We start from the raw sequence: 16,252 nt of genomic DNA, 5'->3' as shown, positions 1-16,252 counted from the left end.
CTCCCCTGCATGACTCACAAGTAAACAGCTCCCCGGGCTGCCCTCCCTCCTACACTCCTCAGACTGCCACAGGCTCATCAAAAGGGAAGGGCCGGGGCAAGGGACCACACCTGCCTTTATCATCCTGACAGAGAACCCCATTGCACTGCCTGATGGAAGAGTAGTGGCAGAGAGGGCAATAGGGCTCCCCATCGTAGCTGCATCATTGGCAGCATCCTTGGACAGGTGGGGCAACAGTCGTGTGCCTTTCCTTTTTTCTTTTGTCTGTTTTGGTTGTGGTTTGTTTTTGAGACCAGGTCTCTCATAGCCCATGCCAGCCTCAACATAAAGTTTTGTAGCCAGAGATCACTTAGCTATTGAGCTTTTTGCCTCTGCCTCCCAAGTGCTGAAGGTTGTAGCCTTCTTGCCTTCTTAATCTTGTCTGGCCTGAAACCCTAGAGAAAGTAGAAAGTTAGGGAGGGCCCTGTGGGAAATGTACCTTCCCACCCTCCTTCCCGCCCCTCCCTCAGGTGGGATGCTAAGCTGACCTGAGGCTACATCACTGTGGGACCAAGGGGCATCTGTTAAGATGCTTTGTCCCTTTGCTCCCTGGAGCTTCTCCTGACTGGGGAGAAGTCAGGGCCTCATTGTCGACATACATACACATGCCTCCTACACCACAAAAGTGGAAGACTCTCACTTCTCATCTGGCTTCTGCAGAGAATGAAACCAGGAATTCCTTGGACCAAAGAGAAGGGGGAGAGGGATGTGAGAGTAGGAAGCCACAGGGGCAAGGAGGCAGCAGAGATGCAGCAGTTCCTGGGGCCAGACAGCTGTGTGTGCGTGGCGCCCAGCATGCTTTCCCTCCCAGGCCCAGCGAGGAGATGGTGAAGATGGTGCTGAGCAGGCCCTGCCACCCTGACGACCAGTTCACCACCAGCATCCTGAGGCACTGGTGCATGAAGCACGATGAGCTGCTGGCAGAGCACATCAAGGCCCTGCTCATCAAGAACAACAGCCTTCCCCGCAAGAGGCAGAGGTGGGCCACAGTCCCTGCCTCCTGGGTGCCGCAGCAGGCTGGTTTGTGGGCGACATCCCTGGATCCCACAAATGCACAACCCCGTAGCTCTCCCCAGCCCAGTGTCCTTTAGGACTGACTCTGACCTAAAGAGGGACCCTGGTGAAGTGGAGAGTATTTGACTCTGCCTATCCACACAGCCTCAGGAGCTCTAGCAGCAAGCTGGCCCAGCTGACCCTGGAACAGATCCTGGAGCACCTGGACAACCTAAGACTCAACCTGGCCAACACCAAGCAGAACTGTATGCTGCCTCCCTTCCTGCTCCCTTCTTCTTGGGCCATTGGGGGAGGTGCTACCCTGGCTCAGATCTCCTGTAGTCATGGCCCAGGGATGAGCTACCAAGATCACTGCTGAAACCCACAGAAACAGCAGCTTTGGTGCTGTGTACTAGGGTTCCTGACACTGACTGTGCTTCCCTCCTCTCCCTCTGCAGTTTTTAGCCAAACACCAATCCTCCAGGCGCTTCAGCATGTCCAGGCAAGCTGTGATGAAGCCCACAAGATGAAGTGAGCCTCCTTCTACTTGGGAAATGTTGGGAGAAGAGGGACAAGATGTCTGCTGGGGACATAAATTTAATGGCCAGCAAGACCCTGGGGTTGATAAACAGAGGTTGGGTACTGAGAACACAGTGGGAGGGGCCTGAACAGGGTTCTCAGGAACCTGTCCCTCTTAGGTTCAGCGATCTCTTCTCCCTGGCGGAGGAATACGAGGACTCCTCCACTAAGCCACCCAAGAGCCGGAGGAAGGCAGCCCTGTCCAGCCCTCGGAGTCGAAAGAATACTGCCCAGCCCCCCAATGCTGAAGAAGAGTCGGGCTCCAGCAGTGCCTCGGTGAGACCCACAGCCAGTGCGCAGGAGGAGGGAAGTGATGGGCACGGGTGGGTGTGGCTAGTGATTGCCTTCTGCACCTCTCTTTTCTTCCAGGAGGAGGAAGATACGAAGCCTAAGCCCACCAAACGAAAACGAAAAGGCTCCTCTGCTGTGGGTTCTGACAGTGACTGAGGCCTGGCATTCCCAGCTGCCCCAGCCTGAGAGATGCAAGGGTAGACCCTTCCTAGCCCCCTCTCTTGGGGTAGGATGGAGCTGCTTCCTGTGGCCCAGCCTGAAAACCTTCCATGCAGCCCCACCCCTCCTCACCCCAGGGCCTCCAGCTCTTTTTGCCCCTCTCCACTGCTCTCTCACTGGCAGGTTCTCACAGCAGCCAGAGGCTGAGCAGAACCAGATCATGGTGGAAGTCCTTAGCCCTTGGCTCCTCCCCGAGTCTCCAGAGAACCAGAGAAGGGAGTGATAAAAAGGCTGCTGGACAGAGAAGCCAGGGTGACAGCAGATACTGTGTGAATGGGCCTCTTTCCTGCTCCCATCAGTCTGCATTTGTTCCGAACAGACGTTTGAAGTCTGTGGACGGTGGTCTGTTCACCAGTGTGAAATGGGCACCTGGCCTGGTGTGGGCAGTGCCCGTCTGGGCCGATGCCACAGCTCTCAGAACAGAACCTGATGACGGCGTGAGAGCTCCTTGCTGCACCTGGGACGCTTGTGTTGGCCCAACATTGGCACTTCAAGCTGAGCCAGAGCCCAGGGGAGTCCCAGAGGCAAGTTCCTCAGAACTGTCAAATGGCCTGATTTCTGTGGTTCTGTTTTTGCTTTTTCTTTTGGCAAAGATAATCGAGTTTTAAAATTGTTTTTAAGTGATAATGAAAGAAGCCAGAGCATCTTTTGTGCCTGAGTTGATATCTGTGTTCATCCTGTGTACATAGGTGGCTGTGTTTAATTTGATGCGTCCATTTGTGCCCCCTCCCCGACAACAATGGGCACAGGATGGACTTGGCTACCCTTCCCCACTAAGAGTGTGAGTCAGGGTTCTGACCTTTCCACTTAGAAGCCGATGCTGGCACCATCTCCCTGCAGGCGGGTCTTGCCCATTGCTTCTCAGAAACTTCATCATTCAGAGGGTTCTGGGGAGATGCTGGGGAGATCCAGCACTTGCCATACAAGCGTGAGGACCAGAACCCATGTAAATGCTAGGTGGCTGTGACCCACCTGCCTGTGGTCCCAGAGCTCAGAAGGCAGTAAGGTGGCTAAAGCAAACTGCACTAATATTGGTGAGTCAGGGTTTGGTTGAGAGGCCCACCTCATTGAGTGAGGTGGAGAGTGATCTAGGAGGATCCTGACATCCACCTTGGGCCTCCACTCCCATGATACACGCGTGCACTCACACGTAAACATGGACATACTGCATGCACTTAACTCCATACCATCCAAAAGCTAGTATTTGTCCTCTGCTTTATTAAGTGCATGCCTTCAAAGGACAGAGGATGAAAGTTGTAATACCAGTCTGGCTGCTTGTTCTCACCATGTAGCAGCAGAGAACCCCTGTTCATTGACAGTCAATGCCTTGCTGAGGAGAGATGTGGACATGAGTGCATATACTTCCTTGGATTCAGCCAAGACATTTGACTCTTCAGAGAGTCCAAGCTCCTCTAAACTCACTACTCCTTTTGAAAAATCTAAACCACCAGAGGCCTTTTTCTTCCTCTTCCCGTCCCCAGTTCCCACTGCACTGATTAAAACCAGAATGGGAAGCATTTGCTGGCTGGTCCCAATTATTGTATCCTTGCCTAAAATGAAGGGCCTCCCTCCAAAAGTCTGGCAGTCTTGCCTCCACCTTTCCCCCACTTAACTCTCGGGCCCCCACCCATTCCCTGGGGTTGCTACTGCTGCTGGTAGCTGGAAGCAGTACATGGATTTGGCTGTCCTGCCGGGACTTGCAGAACCAAACAGGCTAGGGGCCAAATTCCTCAGTCTCCTTGGGAAGAGCAATGGTACCATCCCATCACGGGTGATAACCACCAAAGGAAAGAATGACAGACACGCTCTGGCTCCTGGACTCCTTTAGCCATCCAGTTACTTAGACTGCCTGAAATGCAAGGCTCTTTAGGCCTGACAGGCTACTGGCCACCAGCAGTCAAATTCCAGTGGGAGTGCGCCTAGGGCGGGGCCTGGGGCGTGGGGAGGGCCGGGCTGGTCCCCACTCGCACTCCTGGCTCCCGCGCCACACCACCGAAGCTGGGTGGGAAGGGCGGGTGCCAGCGCACGCGCGCCACACTCCCAGGAGCCCGACCGAGATCAGTGTTTCAGGAGGGACCACCCGGAGTGTATGCGAGCCGCCGGGGTGGACCAGAGGAAGAGGGCACCATGGCGGTCCTCTTGCTGCTGCCGCCGCTACTCTTGCTGCTGCCTCTGCTGCTGAAGTTGGACCTCTGGCCTCAGCTGCGCTGGCTGCTGGCGGACCTGGCCTTCACAGTGCGCGCCATCCGCTGCAAAAGGGCCCTTCGAGATCGCGCGCTGGCCGCAGCGGCCGCAGACCCGGAGAGTCCTGAGGGAGGCTGCAGCCTGGCCTGGCGCCTCGCACATCTGGCTCGGGAACGTCCCACACACACCTTCGTCATTCACGGAGAACGGCGCTTCAGCTACGCAGAAGCAGAGCGCGAGAGCAACCGGGCTGCCCGCGCCTTCTTGCTCGCATGTGGCTGGGCCGGGGGCCGAGGCGGTTTGGGCACCGGGAGCATCGAGGAAGGCGCAGGCGCGGCGGCCCCTGCGGCCGGAGACTCGGCGCCTGGAGGAGGCACGACCGCTCCCCGTCTGGTACCAGGGGCGACTGTGGCACTGCTCCTCCCCGCGGGCCCGGAATTCCTTTGGCTTTGGTTCGGACTGGCCAAAGCCGGCCTGCGCACAGCCTTCGTGCCCACCGCCCTACGCCGAGGACCCCTGCTACACTGCCTCCGCAGCTGCCAAGCAAGCGCGCTCGTGCTGGCGCCAGGTAAGACTGCTGCGCCAAAGGGGGCGTGTCTAGTCCTGGGAGAGAGTTGCAGAAGTAAGTGAGAATAAGAGACCTGGGTTTGGAAAGGGATGGTTCTGAACCCAAAGGATTCCCAGGCCCGTCGGATTACATGTCCCAGGTGTGATACCCATAGTGCCACCCTCACCCTAGAGCATTGCACAGGGACAGAGAGCAAACTAATGGGTGATGAAGTCTTTAGAATAGCTGGAGAGCCATGAAATTCAATTTGCCCATCCCTGCAGAGTTCCTGGAGTCCCTGGAGCCTGACCTGCCGGCTATAAGAGCCATGGGTCTCCGCCTGTGGGCGACGGGCCCTGAAACTCATCTTGGTGGAATCAGCAGTTTTCTGTCTGAGGCAGCAGCCCAAGTGGATGAGCCAGTGCCTGGGTACCTCTCTGCCCCCAAGAATATAATGGACACCTGCCTGTACATCTTCACCTCTGGCACCACTGGTGAGGACTGGACAAAATACTTCTGAGATGCTGAGGCAGAGGCTAGCAAGGTCTGGGGAGACTTTCAGGTCACCCTGGACACCATCCCAGGCACAGCTTCCCTCCTTCCACTCCCCAAACTATCCACTTTTCCAGGACAGGGAGCTCGGTCCCTTCACCTGACTGTGCCCCTCTTGCCTCCCTTCAGGCCTGCCCAAGGCTGCTCGCATCAGTCATCTGAAGGTTCTGCAATGCCAGGGGTTCTACCAGCTGTGTGGAGTCCACCAGGAGGATGTGATCTACCTGGCCCTCCCACTGTACCACATGTCTGGCTCCCTGCTGGGCATTGTGGGCTGCTTGGGCATTGGTTAGTCTCCTTCACATATTCCTCCAGCACAGGGTTCCAACCTTCCTAATGCCCTGACCCTTTAATACAGTTCCTCGTGCTGTGGTGACCCCAGCCATAGCTATTCCATTGCTACTTTGTAACTGTAATTTTGCTACCTTTATGAATCATAATATAAAAATCTGATTGTGACCCAGGAGGTTGCAACCCACTAGTTGAGAACCACTGCTTCAGTGAGTGCTGAAGTACCTTCTATGCCTGCCTTGCTGGGGAGGTGTCCTGAGTCCTTTAATCCCAGCATCGGGAGGCAGAGGCAGGCGGATCTCTGTGAGTTCGAGGCCTGGTGTACAAAGCAAGTGCCAGGGCAACCTACCACCAAAGCTATCCTGTCTGGGAACAGAAAGGAAAGAAGGGAGGGGGGAGGGAGAGAGGGAGAAAAAGGAAGGAAGGAAGGAAGGAAGGAAGGAAGAAAGAAAGAAAGAAAGAGATACTCCTGGTATAGTGAGAAACTTTACCCACTGAGGACCACGGGCTGGGCAACTGTGGAGGTTGCACAGTTCACAGACTGTAGACTTCAGGGAAGATCCAGAAAGGAATATTAGCCTCAGCAAACAAAAGGGGGGAAGGATTCAGCCACCACAACCTGCTAAAGGCTGGACTCCAGCAGGTCCTCCTCGGGCAGCAGAGGTGGCTAAGATCACCTCTTGACTCTTCCCTTTTCTGGCAGGAGCCACAGTGGTGCTAAAGCCCAAGTTCTCAGCCAGCCAGTTCTGGGAAGATTGCCAGCAGCACGGAGTGACAGTGTTCCAGTACATTGGGGAGCTGTGCCGGTACCTGGTCAACCAGCCCCCGGTGAGTAGCCACAGAGACACCAAGACTGTCCTCCAGAAGCTGGAGAGAGGGAGCCAGGAGAAGGCCTACGGCCGTGCCAGCAGCCCACAGCGGGACAGGCAGGCCTACTATACCCAGGACAGCACAGTGGGAGGAGGTTCTGGAGAATGAGGCACGGAACTCCACTGTGGGGATCTGGAAGCTTGATGATGTAGCCCCCGTTTCTCTCCCTCATCTCAGGGCCAGGCAGAACGTGGCCACAAGGTCCGGCTTGCAGTGGGCAGTGGGCTGCGCCCGGACACCTGGGAGCGTTTTGTGCGGCGCTTTGGACCTTTGCAGATACTGGAGACATATGGAATGACGGAGGGCAACGTGGCTACTTTCAACTACACAGGGCAGCAGGGTGCTGTGGGGCGCGCTTCCTGGCTTTACAAGGTGAGCCGTGGGAAGGACATGAGAGGGTAGTGAGAGAGGGGCTCTGGAAGCTGGTGACCCAAGTGCGGCTCTCCCCTTCCCCAGCACGTCTTCCCCTTCTCCTTGATTCGATATGATGTCATGACAGGGGAGCCTATTCGGAATGCCCAGGGGCATTGTGTGGCCACATCTCCAGGTTTGTATTTGGTTTGGGGTGAAGCTGGCAGACAAGGTTGGACCTGGCAGCTGAGGTGGGGTGAGGCCTAGAGGTTCAGGCCACATTGGGTAACCCACTCCTAACCCCAGAACTCTTCCAGATGAGCCAGGGCTACTGGTGGCCCCAGTGAGCCAGCAGTCCCCTTTTCTGGGCTATGCTGGGGCTCCAGAACTGGCCCAGGGGAAGCTGCTGAAGGATGTCTTCCAGCCTGGGGATGTTTTCTTCAATACTGGGGACCTCCTGGTCTGTGATAAGCGAGGCTTTCTCCGCTTCCATGATCGTACCGGAGACACCTTCAGGTATCTGTAACTTTCCGATCTTCCCAGACTTCCAAAGCCAGTGAGTCAAACCTCAGAAGCCCAGCTCTACACTCTCCCACCCCATGTCCAACCCCATCTCTCGCCCTCAGGCTTCACCAGCAACATTTTTTCCTAACCTCTTTATCTCGTCGGCAGCATTCCAAGCCCTCACCCGTCTCATTTCTGCCTACTGTCCCAACAGGTGGAAGGGAGAGAACGTAGCCACAACTGAGGTGGCACAGGTCCTCGAGGCCCTGGACTTCCTTCAGGAGGTGAACGTCTACGGAGTCACTGTGCCAGGTGCCTAGGCATGGAAGGTGGGGAGTCACCTAGTACATTACCCCACAAAGTAATGCTCAGGCCCAAGGGCTGGAAGGGCTTAGATGTCTCCCACACCCACCAGGGCACGAAGGCAGGGCTGGCATGGCGGCCTTGGCCCTGCGGCCCCCGCAGGCTCTGGACCTTGTGCAGCTCTACGCCCATGTTTCTGACAACTTGCCGCCTTATGCCCGACCTCGATTCCTCAGACTCCAGGTAACCTGCCAATCCTGCCCCGGCCCATTGCCCATATGTCTGCCACTGTTAGTGGTTCTTAAACCTCACAAAGGAACCCCAGGTAGAACACTCCCTGATGAGAAAGGACACTTCCCCTTGCTCCTCATTTCCCCTTTATCGTGTGTGTGTGTGTGTGTGTGTGTGTGTGTGTGTGTGTGTGTGTGTGTATGTATGTGTACTAACGTGTGCATGCTCATGTGTGCACTGTGCATGTGTGATTATGGAGGTCAGAGGCCCACCTTGGGTGTCATCCTCAGGAACACCAGCCACCTCCTTTGAGGCAGGGTCTCTCTCTGGCTTGCCGGCTGATCAGTTGGGATAGATTGGCCAGTGAATCCCAGAGATCCCATCTCCACCTTCTCCCAGCATTTTTCATAGGTTCTGGTGATGGAATCCAGGTCTTCAGGCTTGCATGGCTCTTGCAAGCTCTGCTGCCTCCCTTCTTGCCCCCCCCCCCTCCTTCTTTAGGCCTGGCTCACTCCTCTCCGTCGCCGCCTCATCTTAGTTTTAGATAATGTCCTCCAACTCTCTTTGAAAACCTCTGTCTCTCCCCAGGAATCTTTGGCCACTACAGAGACCTTTAAACAGCAGAAGGTGAGGATGGCGGATGAGGGCTTTGACCCCAGTGCACTATCTGACCCTCTCTACATTCTGGACCAGGATAGAGGTGCCTACCTGCCCCTCACACCTGGCCGGTACAATGCTGTCCTATCTGGAGATCTTAGAATCTGAGACTCTCTGCTTAAGGGAGGGGCTGTGGGGGCACAGGCCACCAGTGACTGTACCAGGGGCTTGGGGGTATCTTTTGTATTTGGAGTCATTATCATTTTATAATAAAGAGCTGGACCTTATCTGGCTCTTGGTGTATCTGTGGGCTGCTTTCCCATGGAGCCCGAGCTCCACATTCCTATCCTAACCTTTTGTGAGACCCTGAGCTGTGGATGAGCCTCTCTGATAACCACACCTGACCCTGGTTGGTCCTGGAGAATCCCTGGTGGTTGATGTTTATGCTCTGATGTTTACACTGCTCTGTCTCAGGAGCTGTAGGATCCCAAAGCATTGGCTCAGATCTGAGGCACTCAGAAACACACTTCCCCACCCCCTCCCCAGCCCTGGTGGGCTGCTCACACTTCCCCGCAGCTTACATGTGGCTGGAAAAACTGTGGGCAGGGTGAGGAAGGCAATACAGTGATCTAGAGAAGCCCATGGGGGCAGGGAGCCATCAGCCCCAAGACTCCAGGGTCCCTGGCCAACCATGGTCACACAAGAAGGGGAGAGTTTGAGACCCTGCAGGTGTGCAGTAACGGGTAGTGGGAAGCAAAGAGGGAAGAGGGCCGTGCTTGACTCCTGAAGGAGGAATCTAGAAACTCACTGTCTTCCAGGAACCAGGGCACCTCTCTGTTTTGAGCTGTGGTTGTGGCCTTTGTGCTTTCTCTCTCCTTCCACTTCCCTCCCCAGCATGAGCTGTCAGAAACACCCTCCAAAGGCTGGGGAGGGCTCAGCCGCTGAGAGCTCTTGCTGTTATTGCTGAGAAGTTCTTGCACCTTCATCAGGCAGCTCACAACTTAATCAACTTCATGTGACTCCAGTTCCAGGGGAACCAACACCCTCTTCTGGCCCTTGTGGGCACCAGGCTTGTACGGATGCTATACATATACGTACATGAAGGCATATACACATAAAGTTCAAATAAGAAGGGTTTCTTAGTTATTTTTATAAAGGAAGAAACAGGCCTCACCTCTAAAGCTTGGGTCCCTACTGCCAGCCCTCTCGATCCAACGCCTACATCCGGCCTCATGTTCACCAGCGAGCCCAGTTCAGCCTCCCTGAAAGTAGAGCCCACTCTAACTGAGAAGAAGGCAGCATCCACACACTGACTGATTCATTAGGAATTTGGCTGGCTGCTCACTTTTCCAGTCTGCCCCAGAAAGAATACAACAGTGAGGTAAGCTGGGTGGAGGGGTAGGCAGACACGCCAGCTGGCTAACAGTAGCCCTCTCCTCTATGACAGCGCTCATGCAACCTCTGCCCAGGGCTTCCCAGCCCAGAAACTGAGTGGACACCTCCTCCCTTGTGGAATCACTGACTCAAACAGATTTGCACTGTTTGCTGGGGTAGCTGCAAACCACATGAGAGAGAGGTCTCCGTATGGTTACTCAAAATGGGATCTACTGTAAAGACACGTGCAATACATACCACATGAAGAAGACTGGTAATTGTATTATAGTCAAGTAAAGTGATGTACACTTGTATTCCCAGCCCTTGGGAGGAGAATTGAGCCCAGGAATTTGAGGTCAGCTTGGGAAACAGCAGAAGCCTATCTCAAAAGCAATAGGAGGCTGGGGGTGTGGTTCAGTCAGTAGAGTGCTTGCCTAGCTTGCAGGAAGCCCAGGTTTGATGCTCAGCACCACATAAAACCATAAAGCCTGGTGTGGTAGCACATGCCTATAATCCGAGCACGCAGGAGGTGGAGGCAAGATTGGAAATCAGCCATCCTTGGCTACAGAGTGAGTTCAAGTCCAGCTTAGGCTACATAAGACCCTTCTTCAAAAAAAATGAATAGAATGCTTTTACATTATATATTGCTTACATGATGAAATACAACCTTAAGTTTATGGAGTCAAAACCTTAATATTGCATTGCTAAAGCATTGCTACTTTAGAATTACATGGTTTGATTGAGTTTTCTCCATTTTCCAAATCATTCAGTTTATTCACTGTTTTTCTCGTTATGGCTCACACATTTCTGCTGCACAGTGCTGGCCTAAATGCTGACTTCAAACTCTCTCTGAGGTAAACATTAGCTGTGAGCTCAGGATGCCTGCGGTTACTCAAGCCTGGGAGGAAGGGGACTCAGCACAGAAGCCTGACCCAGGGGTGGACTCTAGCACTGTGGCCTGGAGTCCTGGAACTGGCTGTTGCTTAGCCCTATCTCAGAGGCTGCAATAGTGATAAAAGGGTGAAGTTGGGCCGGGTGGTGGTAGTGCACACCTTTAGTCCCAGAGGCAGGCAGACAGCCTGGTCTACAGAGTGAGTCCCAGGACAGGCTCCAAAGTTACACAGAAAAGCCCTGTCTGGAAAAACAAAAGCAAAAGCGGGGAGGGGTGGAGCTTGCAAGTAAGCCTTATTGTTTTTTAGTGGGAGAGGCCTTCCATATAGACTCTTACGTTTCACTCAGTTGGCCTTAAACTCACTGTGTAGTTCAGGCTGGCTTTAAACTTCCCTGCCTCAGTCTGACTTAATTCAAAAGAATTAGGTTTTCCTGGCTGGGGGGGGGGGGGCACGGACAGTTGAAACAAAGTTAAGTAGAACTATGAGATAACTGCACATGTGCTGGCTGGTGCTCTTTTATCAGGGATGTCGATGCCCTGAGAAGCCACAGTGGGAAGAATCAGTGTTCTCCGGGGTCTTTTTTTTTTTTTTTTTTTTGTCTTTTTAATTATTTACTGTGACGGAAGCAAAGCCACAGTGTACATACGGAAATCAAAGGACAGCTTGCAGGAAGCAGAGGCAAGGTGGATCTCTGTGGGTTTGAGGCCAGCCTCGTCTACAGAGTGAGTTCCAGGACAGGCTCCAAAGCAATACAGAGAAAAAAAAAAAAAAAGACAACTTGCTGGTGTCCATTCTGTTTTCTCCTTCTAGCATATAGGTCTTAGGGATCAAATTTGGGTCATCCAGCTAGGCACTAGAGCAATTTGCCCAGTCTCTCAGTGGTGTGTCTGTGAAGTCTTTACTGGAACACTTAAGGCCAGGAGGAAGGGCATTCCATCTCAAGGCAGGAATCCAAAACCTGTGACCTCTGCTTTTGTACAGAATACACACACACACACACACACACACACACACACACACACACACACACTTTATATTTTTAGGTGCTTGAGAAAAATCAAAAGAAGTGTAAGATTCCAGGAGTTTGATTTTCAATGTCTCTAAGCAAAGGCATGGCCGTGACTTTGTAATTTTGAGTTAGACCTCAGGGCCTGCAAAGCTTCACCATTTGGAAGTAAGTGGCCTTGACATTTTCCTAGCTCCTGGGCCTCTTCTCTCAGGAAGATTTTGGTCACCCGAGACTCCTCCTGGTCCAACCTTCAGAGCACACAGTGCCAGGAAGGCTGGAGGAATCATCTTGCTAGCTGGCCCTGAAGCTGAGAGCTGAATGGAGGGGCAGGACCCAAGCACTTGGTGCCTAGGTCTTTAGGGACGAAAGATGCAGACCAGACATGTCTTTGTGGAAGTGAGTTGGCACCTCCGGTCCCAGGAATGTACACAAGTGTTCACAGAGCCCTGTTCCCAGCACAGTGAATGCCTCACAGTGCTACAGTTTACCCTTCAAGTAGGACACTGTGGCACATCTGTCCTCGCCACTCCAAGATGCTGTAATGGGAAGGTCCAGGACTCAGCGGTATCCCATCTCCAAACAAAATAAAGAAAGTGCACTCCAGAATATTTTCATCATCTTAAAGAGAACAGCCTATCCATTACCAGCCATTACCTACTTTACCTTCATGATGCCCTGAAAGTCATACATCTACTGTTAGTCTGTGTAGATTTGTGCATTCCAGATACTTGTGTTTGTTTTAATTAGTTAGTAAGTTATTGACAGGATAACCTCACTCAGGAAGTCACTGTGTAACCCAAGCTGCTGTGCAATAGGCATCAGCTAGCACACCAGCTTAGACACTTTATATAAGTGAGACTATGTGGTCTTTTATGTTTTGTTTTTTTAAAATGGGAAGCTTTATTGAAGGAAAGGAAAGGGAATGGGAGAAGGGAGAGGGGGGAGAAAAGAGAGAGAGACAGACAAGCAGTGAAAAAGAGAAAGAGAAAAGACAAAAAAGTCTGCCTGCCCCTTCAGAGGAACAACAGGAAAGCTATATTTTTTCCGCTTAGCATATTTTAATTTATTTACTTGTTATTATCATTTCTATTTATTTATTTATTTATTTATTTATTTATTTATTTATTTATTTGAGACAGGATTTCTCTAGCTCTGGCTGTCCTGGAGCTCACCTGTAGACCAAGGCTAGACTTGAACTCAGAGATCTGCCTGCCTCTGCCTCCTGATGCTGGTACTAAAGGCACCACCACACCCTCCTTTTGGAAATGCTCTCCCCTTAACCATTAATATTTGTTGTTTATATTTTATTTATTTATCTTCACATGTATGGTGTTTTGCCTGAGTGTACTTTGGGGCACCATATGCATGCTTAGAGCCTGTGGAGTGTGGGATCTCCTGGGACTGGAATTACAGGCAGTTGTAAGAAGCCATGTGGATGCTGAGAATCAAACCTGGGCCTGGCCTCTGGAAGAGCAGCCAATGTTCTTAACCACTGATCTGTTCCTCCAGCCTGGAAGTGCCCTTTGAAGCATAATTTCGAAATGTGATTTAAAAAAATAAATTATGGGGCAGAGAGATGGCTCAGTGGTTAAGAGCACTGGCTGCTCTTCCAGAGGACCTGAGTTCAATCCTAACAACCACATGGTAGCCCACAATCATCTATGATGGGATCTTTCTTTTGTCATGCAGGAGTACATGTAGCATATAAAAAAAAGTTAACAAATCTTTAAATAAAACTATTTATTTAAGAGCACTGACTGCTTTTCTAAAGGACCTGAGTTCAATTCCTAGCACCCACAGGGTAGCTCACAACCATCTGCAATTCCAGTACTAGAGACCTGAGGCCTTCCTCTGTAGGCATCTCGTGAACATAGTGCATAGACCTACAGGTAGGGAGAACATCCATAGACATACAAATAAATAAATTATTTATTTTAAAATAAATTTATTTAACTTTATTTTATGTGCTTTGGTGTGAAGATGTCAGTTCCTCTGTAACTGGAGTTACAGACAGCTGTGAGCCGCCATGTAGGTGCTGGGAATTGAACCCTGGTCCTCTGGAAAAGCAGCCAATGCTCCTAACTTCTGAGCCATCTCTCCAGCCCCAAAATAAATAAATCTTTACAAAAAAAAAAAAAAAAAAAAAAAAAAAGGAGAAAAGAACTCTTGCTTAGCCGAGCAAGTATGTGTGGTGGTAGCAGGGTGTCCCCATAAATATCACTGAGAAGGCCAACAATGAAGACAATCAGGTCACTCTGAGAACTCAGCTCCTTGGAGGAAGGGTTGATTCCCAGGTCTGGGAAACAGGAGCCAGAAAACAAAGAGAGCAAAGAACACAGCTCCTGCCGGCCCGCCAAGGCCAGTTTGACCATTTGATTAGTGGAGGCACTGGAAACACTAACACTGAGTGTCCTCTGAGAGTGAAACTGACGTGGGAGGTACAGAGAGAAGGACGCTAAGAAAGAACACAGCCTTTGTCCCTTCTCTGTAAACTCTGGGAGTCACCAGGTTGTCCTAGCTGATAAGAGGCCCTGGCTTCTTTTATCCATTTCTTTCTTTTTTGTTTTTCAAGACAGGGTTTCTCTGTGTAGTCGTGGCTGTTCTGGAACCCCCTCTTTAGACCAGGCTGGCCTCAAACTCAGAGATCCACCTGCCTCTGCCTCCCAAGTATTGTGATTAACCACTGCCCAACTGTTTTTTCCGAGTTCTCCAGTGTGAGTGAGTGAGTGTGTGTGTGTGTGTGTGTGTGTGTACATGTTGTGGATGCTAGAGGTCAACACAGCATATTCTCCAATCTCTCTCCACTTTTCTTTTTTTGGAAACATAGTTTCTCACTGAACCTGGAGGTCACCCATTCTGCTAGACTGGTTGACCAACAAGTCCCAGATAGACTCCTATTTCCGAGTTATAAGTGCTTTTATATGAGCACTGGAGGTCAAGTTCAGGTTCTCAGGCTTGTGTGACAAGCACCTTACCGCCCAAGCCATCTCCCTGAACCTGCAAAGTTCTTGTTTATAGAAGAATTCCAGTTAAGTACGGGCTGGAGGGATAACCCTCAGCGGTTAAAAGCATTGACTGCCCTTGCAGAGAAGCTGGGTTCAATTCTAATGGTGTGGTGGCTCATGACCATTTGTAACTATATTTCCAGGGGAGCCAGTGTTCTCTTCTGGTGTCTGTGCACACCAGGCATGCAGACATAATTCAGGCAAAATATTTTTTTTTTTTTGAGACATGGTCTGTCTATGTAGCTGTGGCTGTCCTGGAACTTGCCCTGTAGACCAGGCTGGCCTCAGACTCACAGAGATCTCTACCTGCCTCTGGCCCCTAAGTGCTGGGATTCACATTTCTTGTAGGGGACCCAGCTTACTGTGGACAATGCCACCCCTGGGCTGGTGGCCCTGGGTGCTATTAGAAAGTAGACTGACAGGGCTGGAGAGATGGCTCAGAGGTTAAGAGCCCTGGCTGCTCTTCCAGAGGTTCTGAGTTCAATTTCCAGCAACTACATCGTGGCTCACAACCATCTTTAATTAGGTCTAGTACCCTCTTCTGGGCAGCAGGCATACACATAGGCAGAATACCATATATACAATAATAAACAGACTTTTAAAATTTTTTATCATTAATTTTTGGTTAGTTTTGAGACAGGGTTTTTCTGTGAACACTCCTGGCTGTCCTGGAACTTGCTCTGTAGACCAAGCTGGCCTTGAACTCACAGATATCCACCTGCCTCTGCCTCCCTAGTGCTGGAATTAAAGGTGTGTGCCACCACCACCTAGCTAAATAAATCTTTAAAAGAAAAAGAAAAAAAAAGAGAAAGTAAGAAAGACTGAGGGCTGGAGAGAGGGCTCAGTGGTTAAGAGCCGTGGCTACTTTCACCTTCCCAGCAACCACATGGTGGCTCACAACCACCTATAATAGCTCAAGCTCTCTTCTGGCATAAAGTCATACATGTAGAAAAAACACTTATACATAAAATAAATCTTTTTCTTTGGGGGGGTTGAGATAGAGTTTCTCTGTGTAACAGCCCTGGCAAGTCTTTTCTCCCAAATACTATAAAATCCATGTTAAGGACAAAGAATTAAAATCTTTATCTTCCCTGCCTTGTAAGACTTTATGCAAATGTTTTAGCCTTTCCCACCCAATAAAACCCTTATTCAAAAGCAAACTGCTCTGTTCTGGGAATCAGATGGCCTGAAGTTGTGACTGTTTCCTCTTCCTTCTTCATTTCCTTCATTGCTAGTTCTTTCCAGAGTAGTCAACTGAGTAAGATTGTTCACTCGACCCCAGCCAATAGGAAAAAAGTCACAGACACCACCTGAATTAGAACAAAAACCAAATCAACTTTCTGTCTAGGTGTGTTCACAATTCCCAAGTTCACTTTCTTGGTCACGAGTAATGTTTACTTTTCCAGACACTTCAGCTGAA

At 51.2% G+C, this 16,252-nt stretch overlaps 2 protein-coding genes across 3 annotated transcripts in view; both read left to right on the top strand.

The window, feature by feature from the left end:
- The window catches only part of Ints3 (integrator complex subunit 3), a 41,112-nt gene extending 38,328 nt beyond the window's left edge, over positions 1-2,784 (top strand). For both annotated transcript variants that reach the window (XM_051199410.1, XM_051199409.1), the window contains exons 26-30: positions 851-1,018; positions 1,198-1,298; positions 1,491-1,563; positions 1,731-1,887; positions 1,981-2,784. In XM_051199410.1, the coding sequence (XP_051055367.1) occupies positions 851-1,018; positions 1,198-1,298; positions 1,491-1,563; positions 1,731-1,887; positions 1,981-2,058 (577 nt within the window). In that variant the 3' untranslated portion in view covers positions 2,059-2,784. The remainder of the gene's footprint in view (positions 1-850; positions 1,019-1,197; positions 1,299-1,490; positions 1,564-1,730; positions 1,888-1,980) is intronic.
- Positions 2,785-4,086: 1,302 nt separating this feature from the next.
- Slc27a3 (solute carrier family 27 member 3) lies at positions 4,087-8,838 on the top strand. Its single transcript, XM_051198728.1, has 10 exons — positions 4,087-4,873; positions 5,137-5,346; positions 5,534-5,692; positions 6,399-6,523; positions 6,743-6,937; positions 7,022-7,112; positions 7,234-7,432; positions 7,635-7,732; positions 7,836-7,966; positions 8,543-8,838. The coding sequence occupies exons 1-10, from the start codon at positions 4,249-4,251 to the stop codon at positions 8,717-8,719; spliced, it is 2,010 nt and encodes a 669-aa protein (XP_051054685.1). The 5' UTR covers positions 4,087-4,248; the 3' UTR covers positions 8,720-8,838.
- Positions 8,839-16,252: the final 7,414 nt, after the last annotated feature.

The sequence above is a fragment of the Phodopus roborovskii genome, unplaced genomic scaffold (genome assembly GCF_943737965.1).
Source record: "Phodopus roborovskii unplaced genomic scaffold, PHOROB, whole genome shotgun sequence".
NCBI lineage: Eukaryota > Metazoa > Chordata > Mammalia > Rodentia > Cricetidae > Phodopus > Phodopus roborovskii.
This window is presented reverse-complemented; position numbering and strand designations above follow the sequence as displayed.

Coding starts and splice junctions, on each gene's coding strand:
- Slc27a3 (XM_051198728.1), top strand. CDS start 4,249: ATGGCGGTCCTCTTGCTGCTGCCGCCGCTACTCTTGCTGCTGCCTCTG. Junction 6,524..6,742: donor ACCTGGTCAACCAGCCCCCG/GTGAGTAGCCAC, acceptor CCCTCATCTCAG/GGCCAGGCAGAACGTGGCCA. Junction 7,967..8,542: donor CTCGATTCCTCAGACTCCAG/GTAACCTGCCAA, acceptor GTCTCTCCCCAG/GAATCTTTGGCCACTACAGA.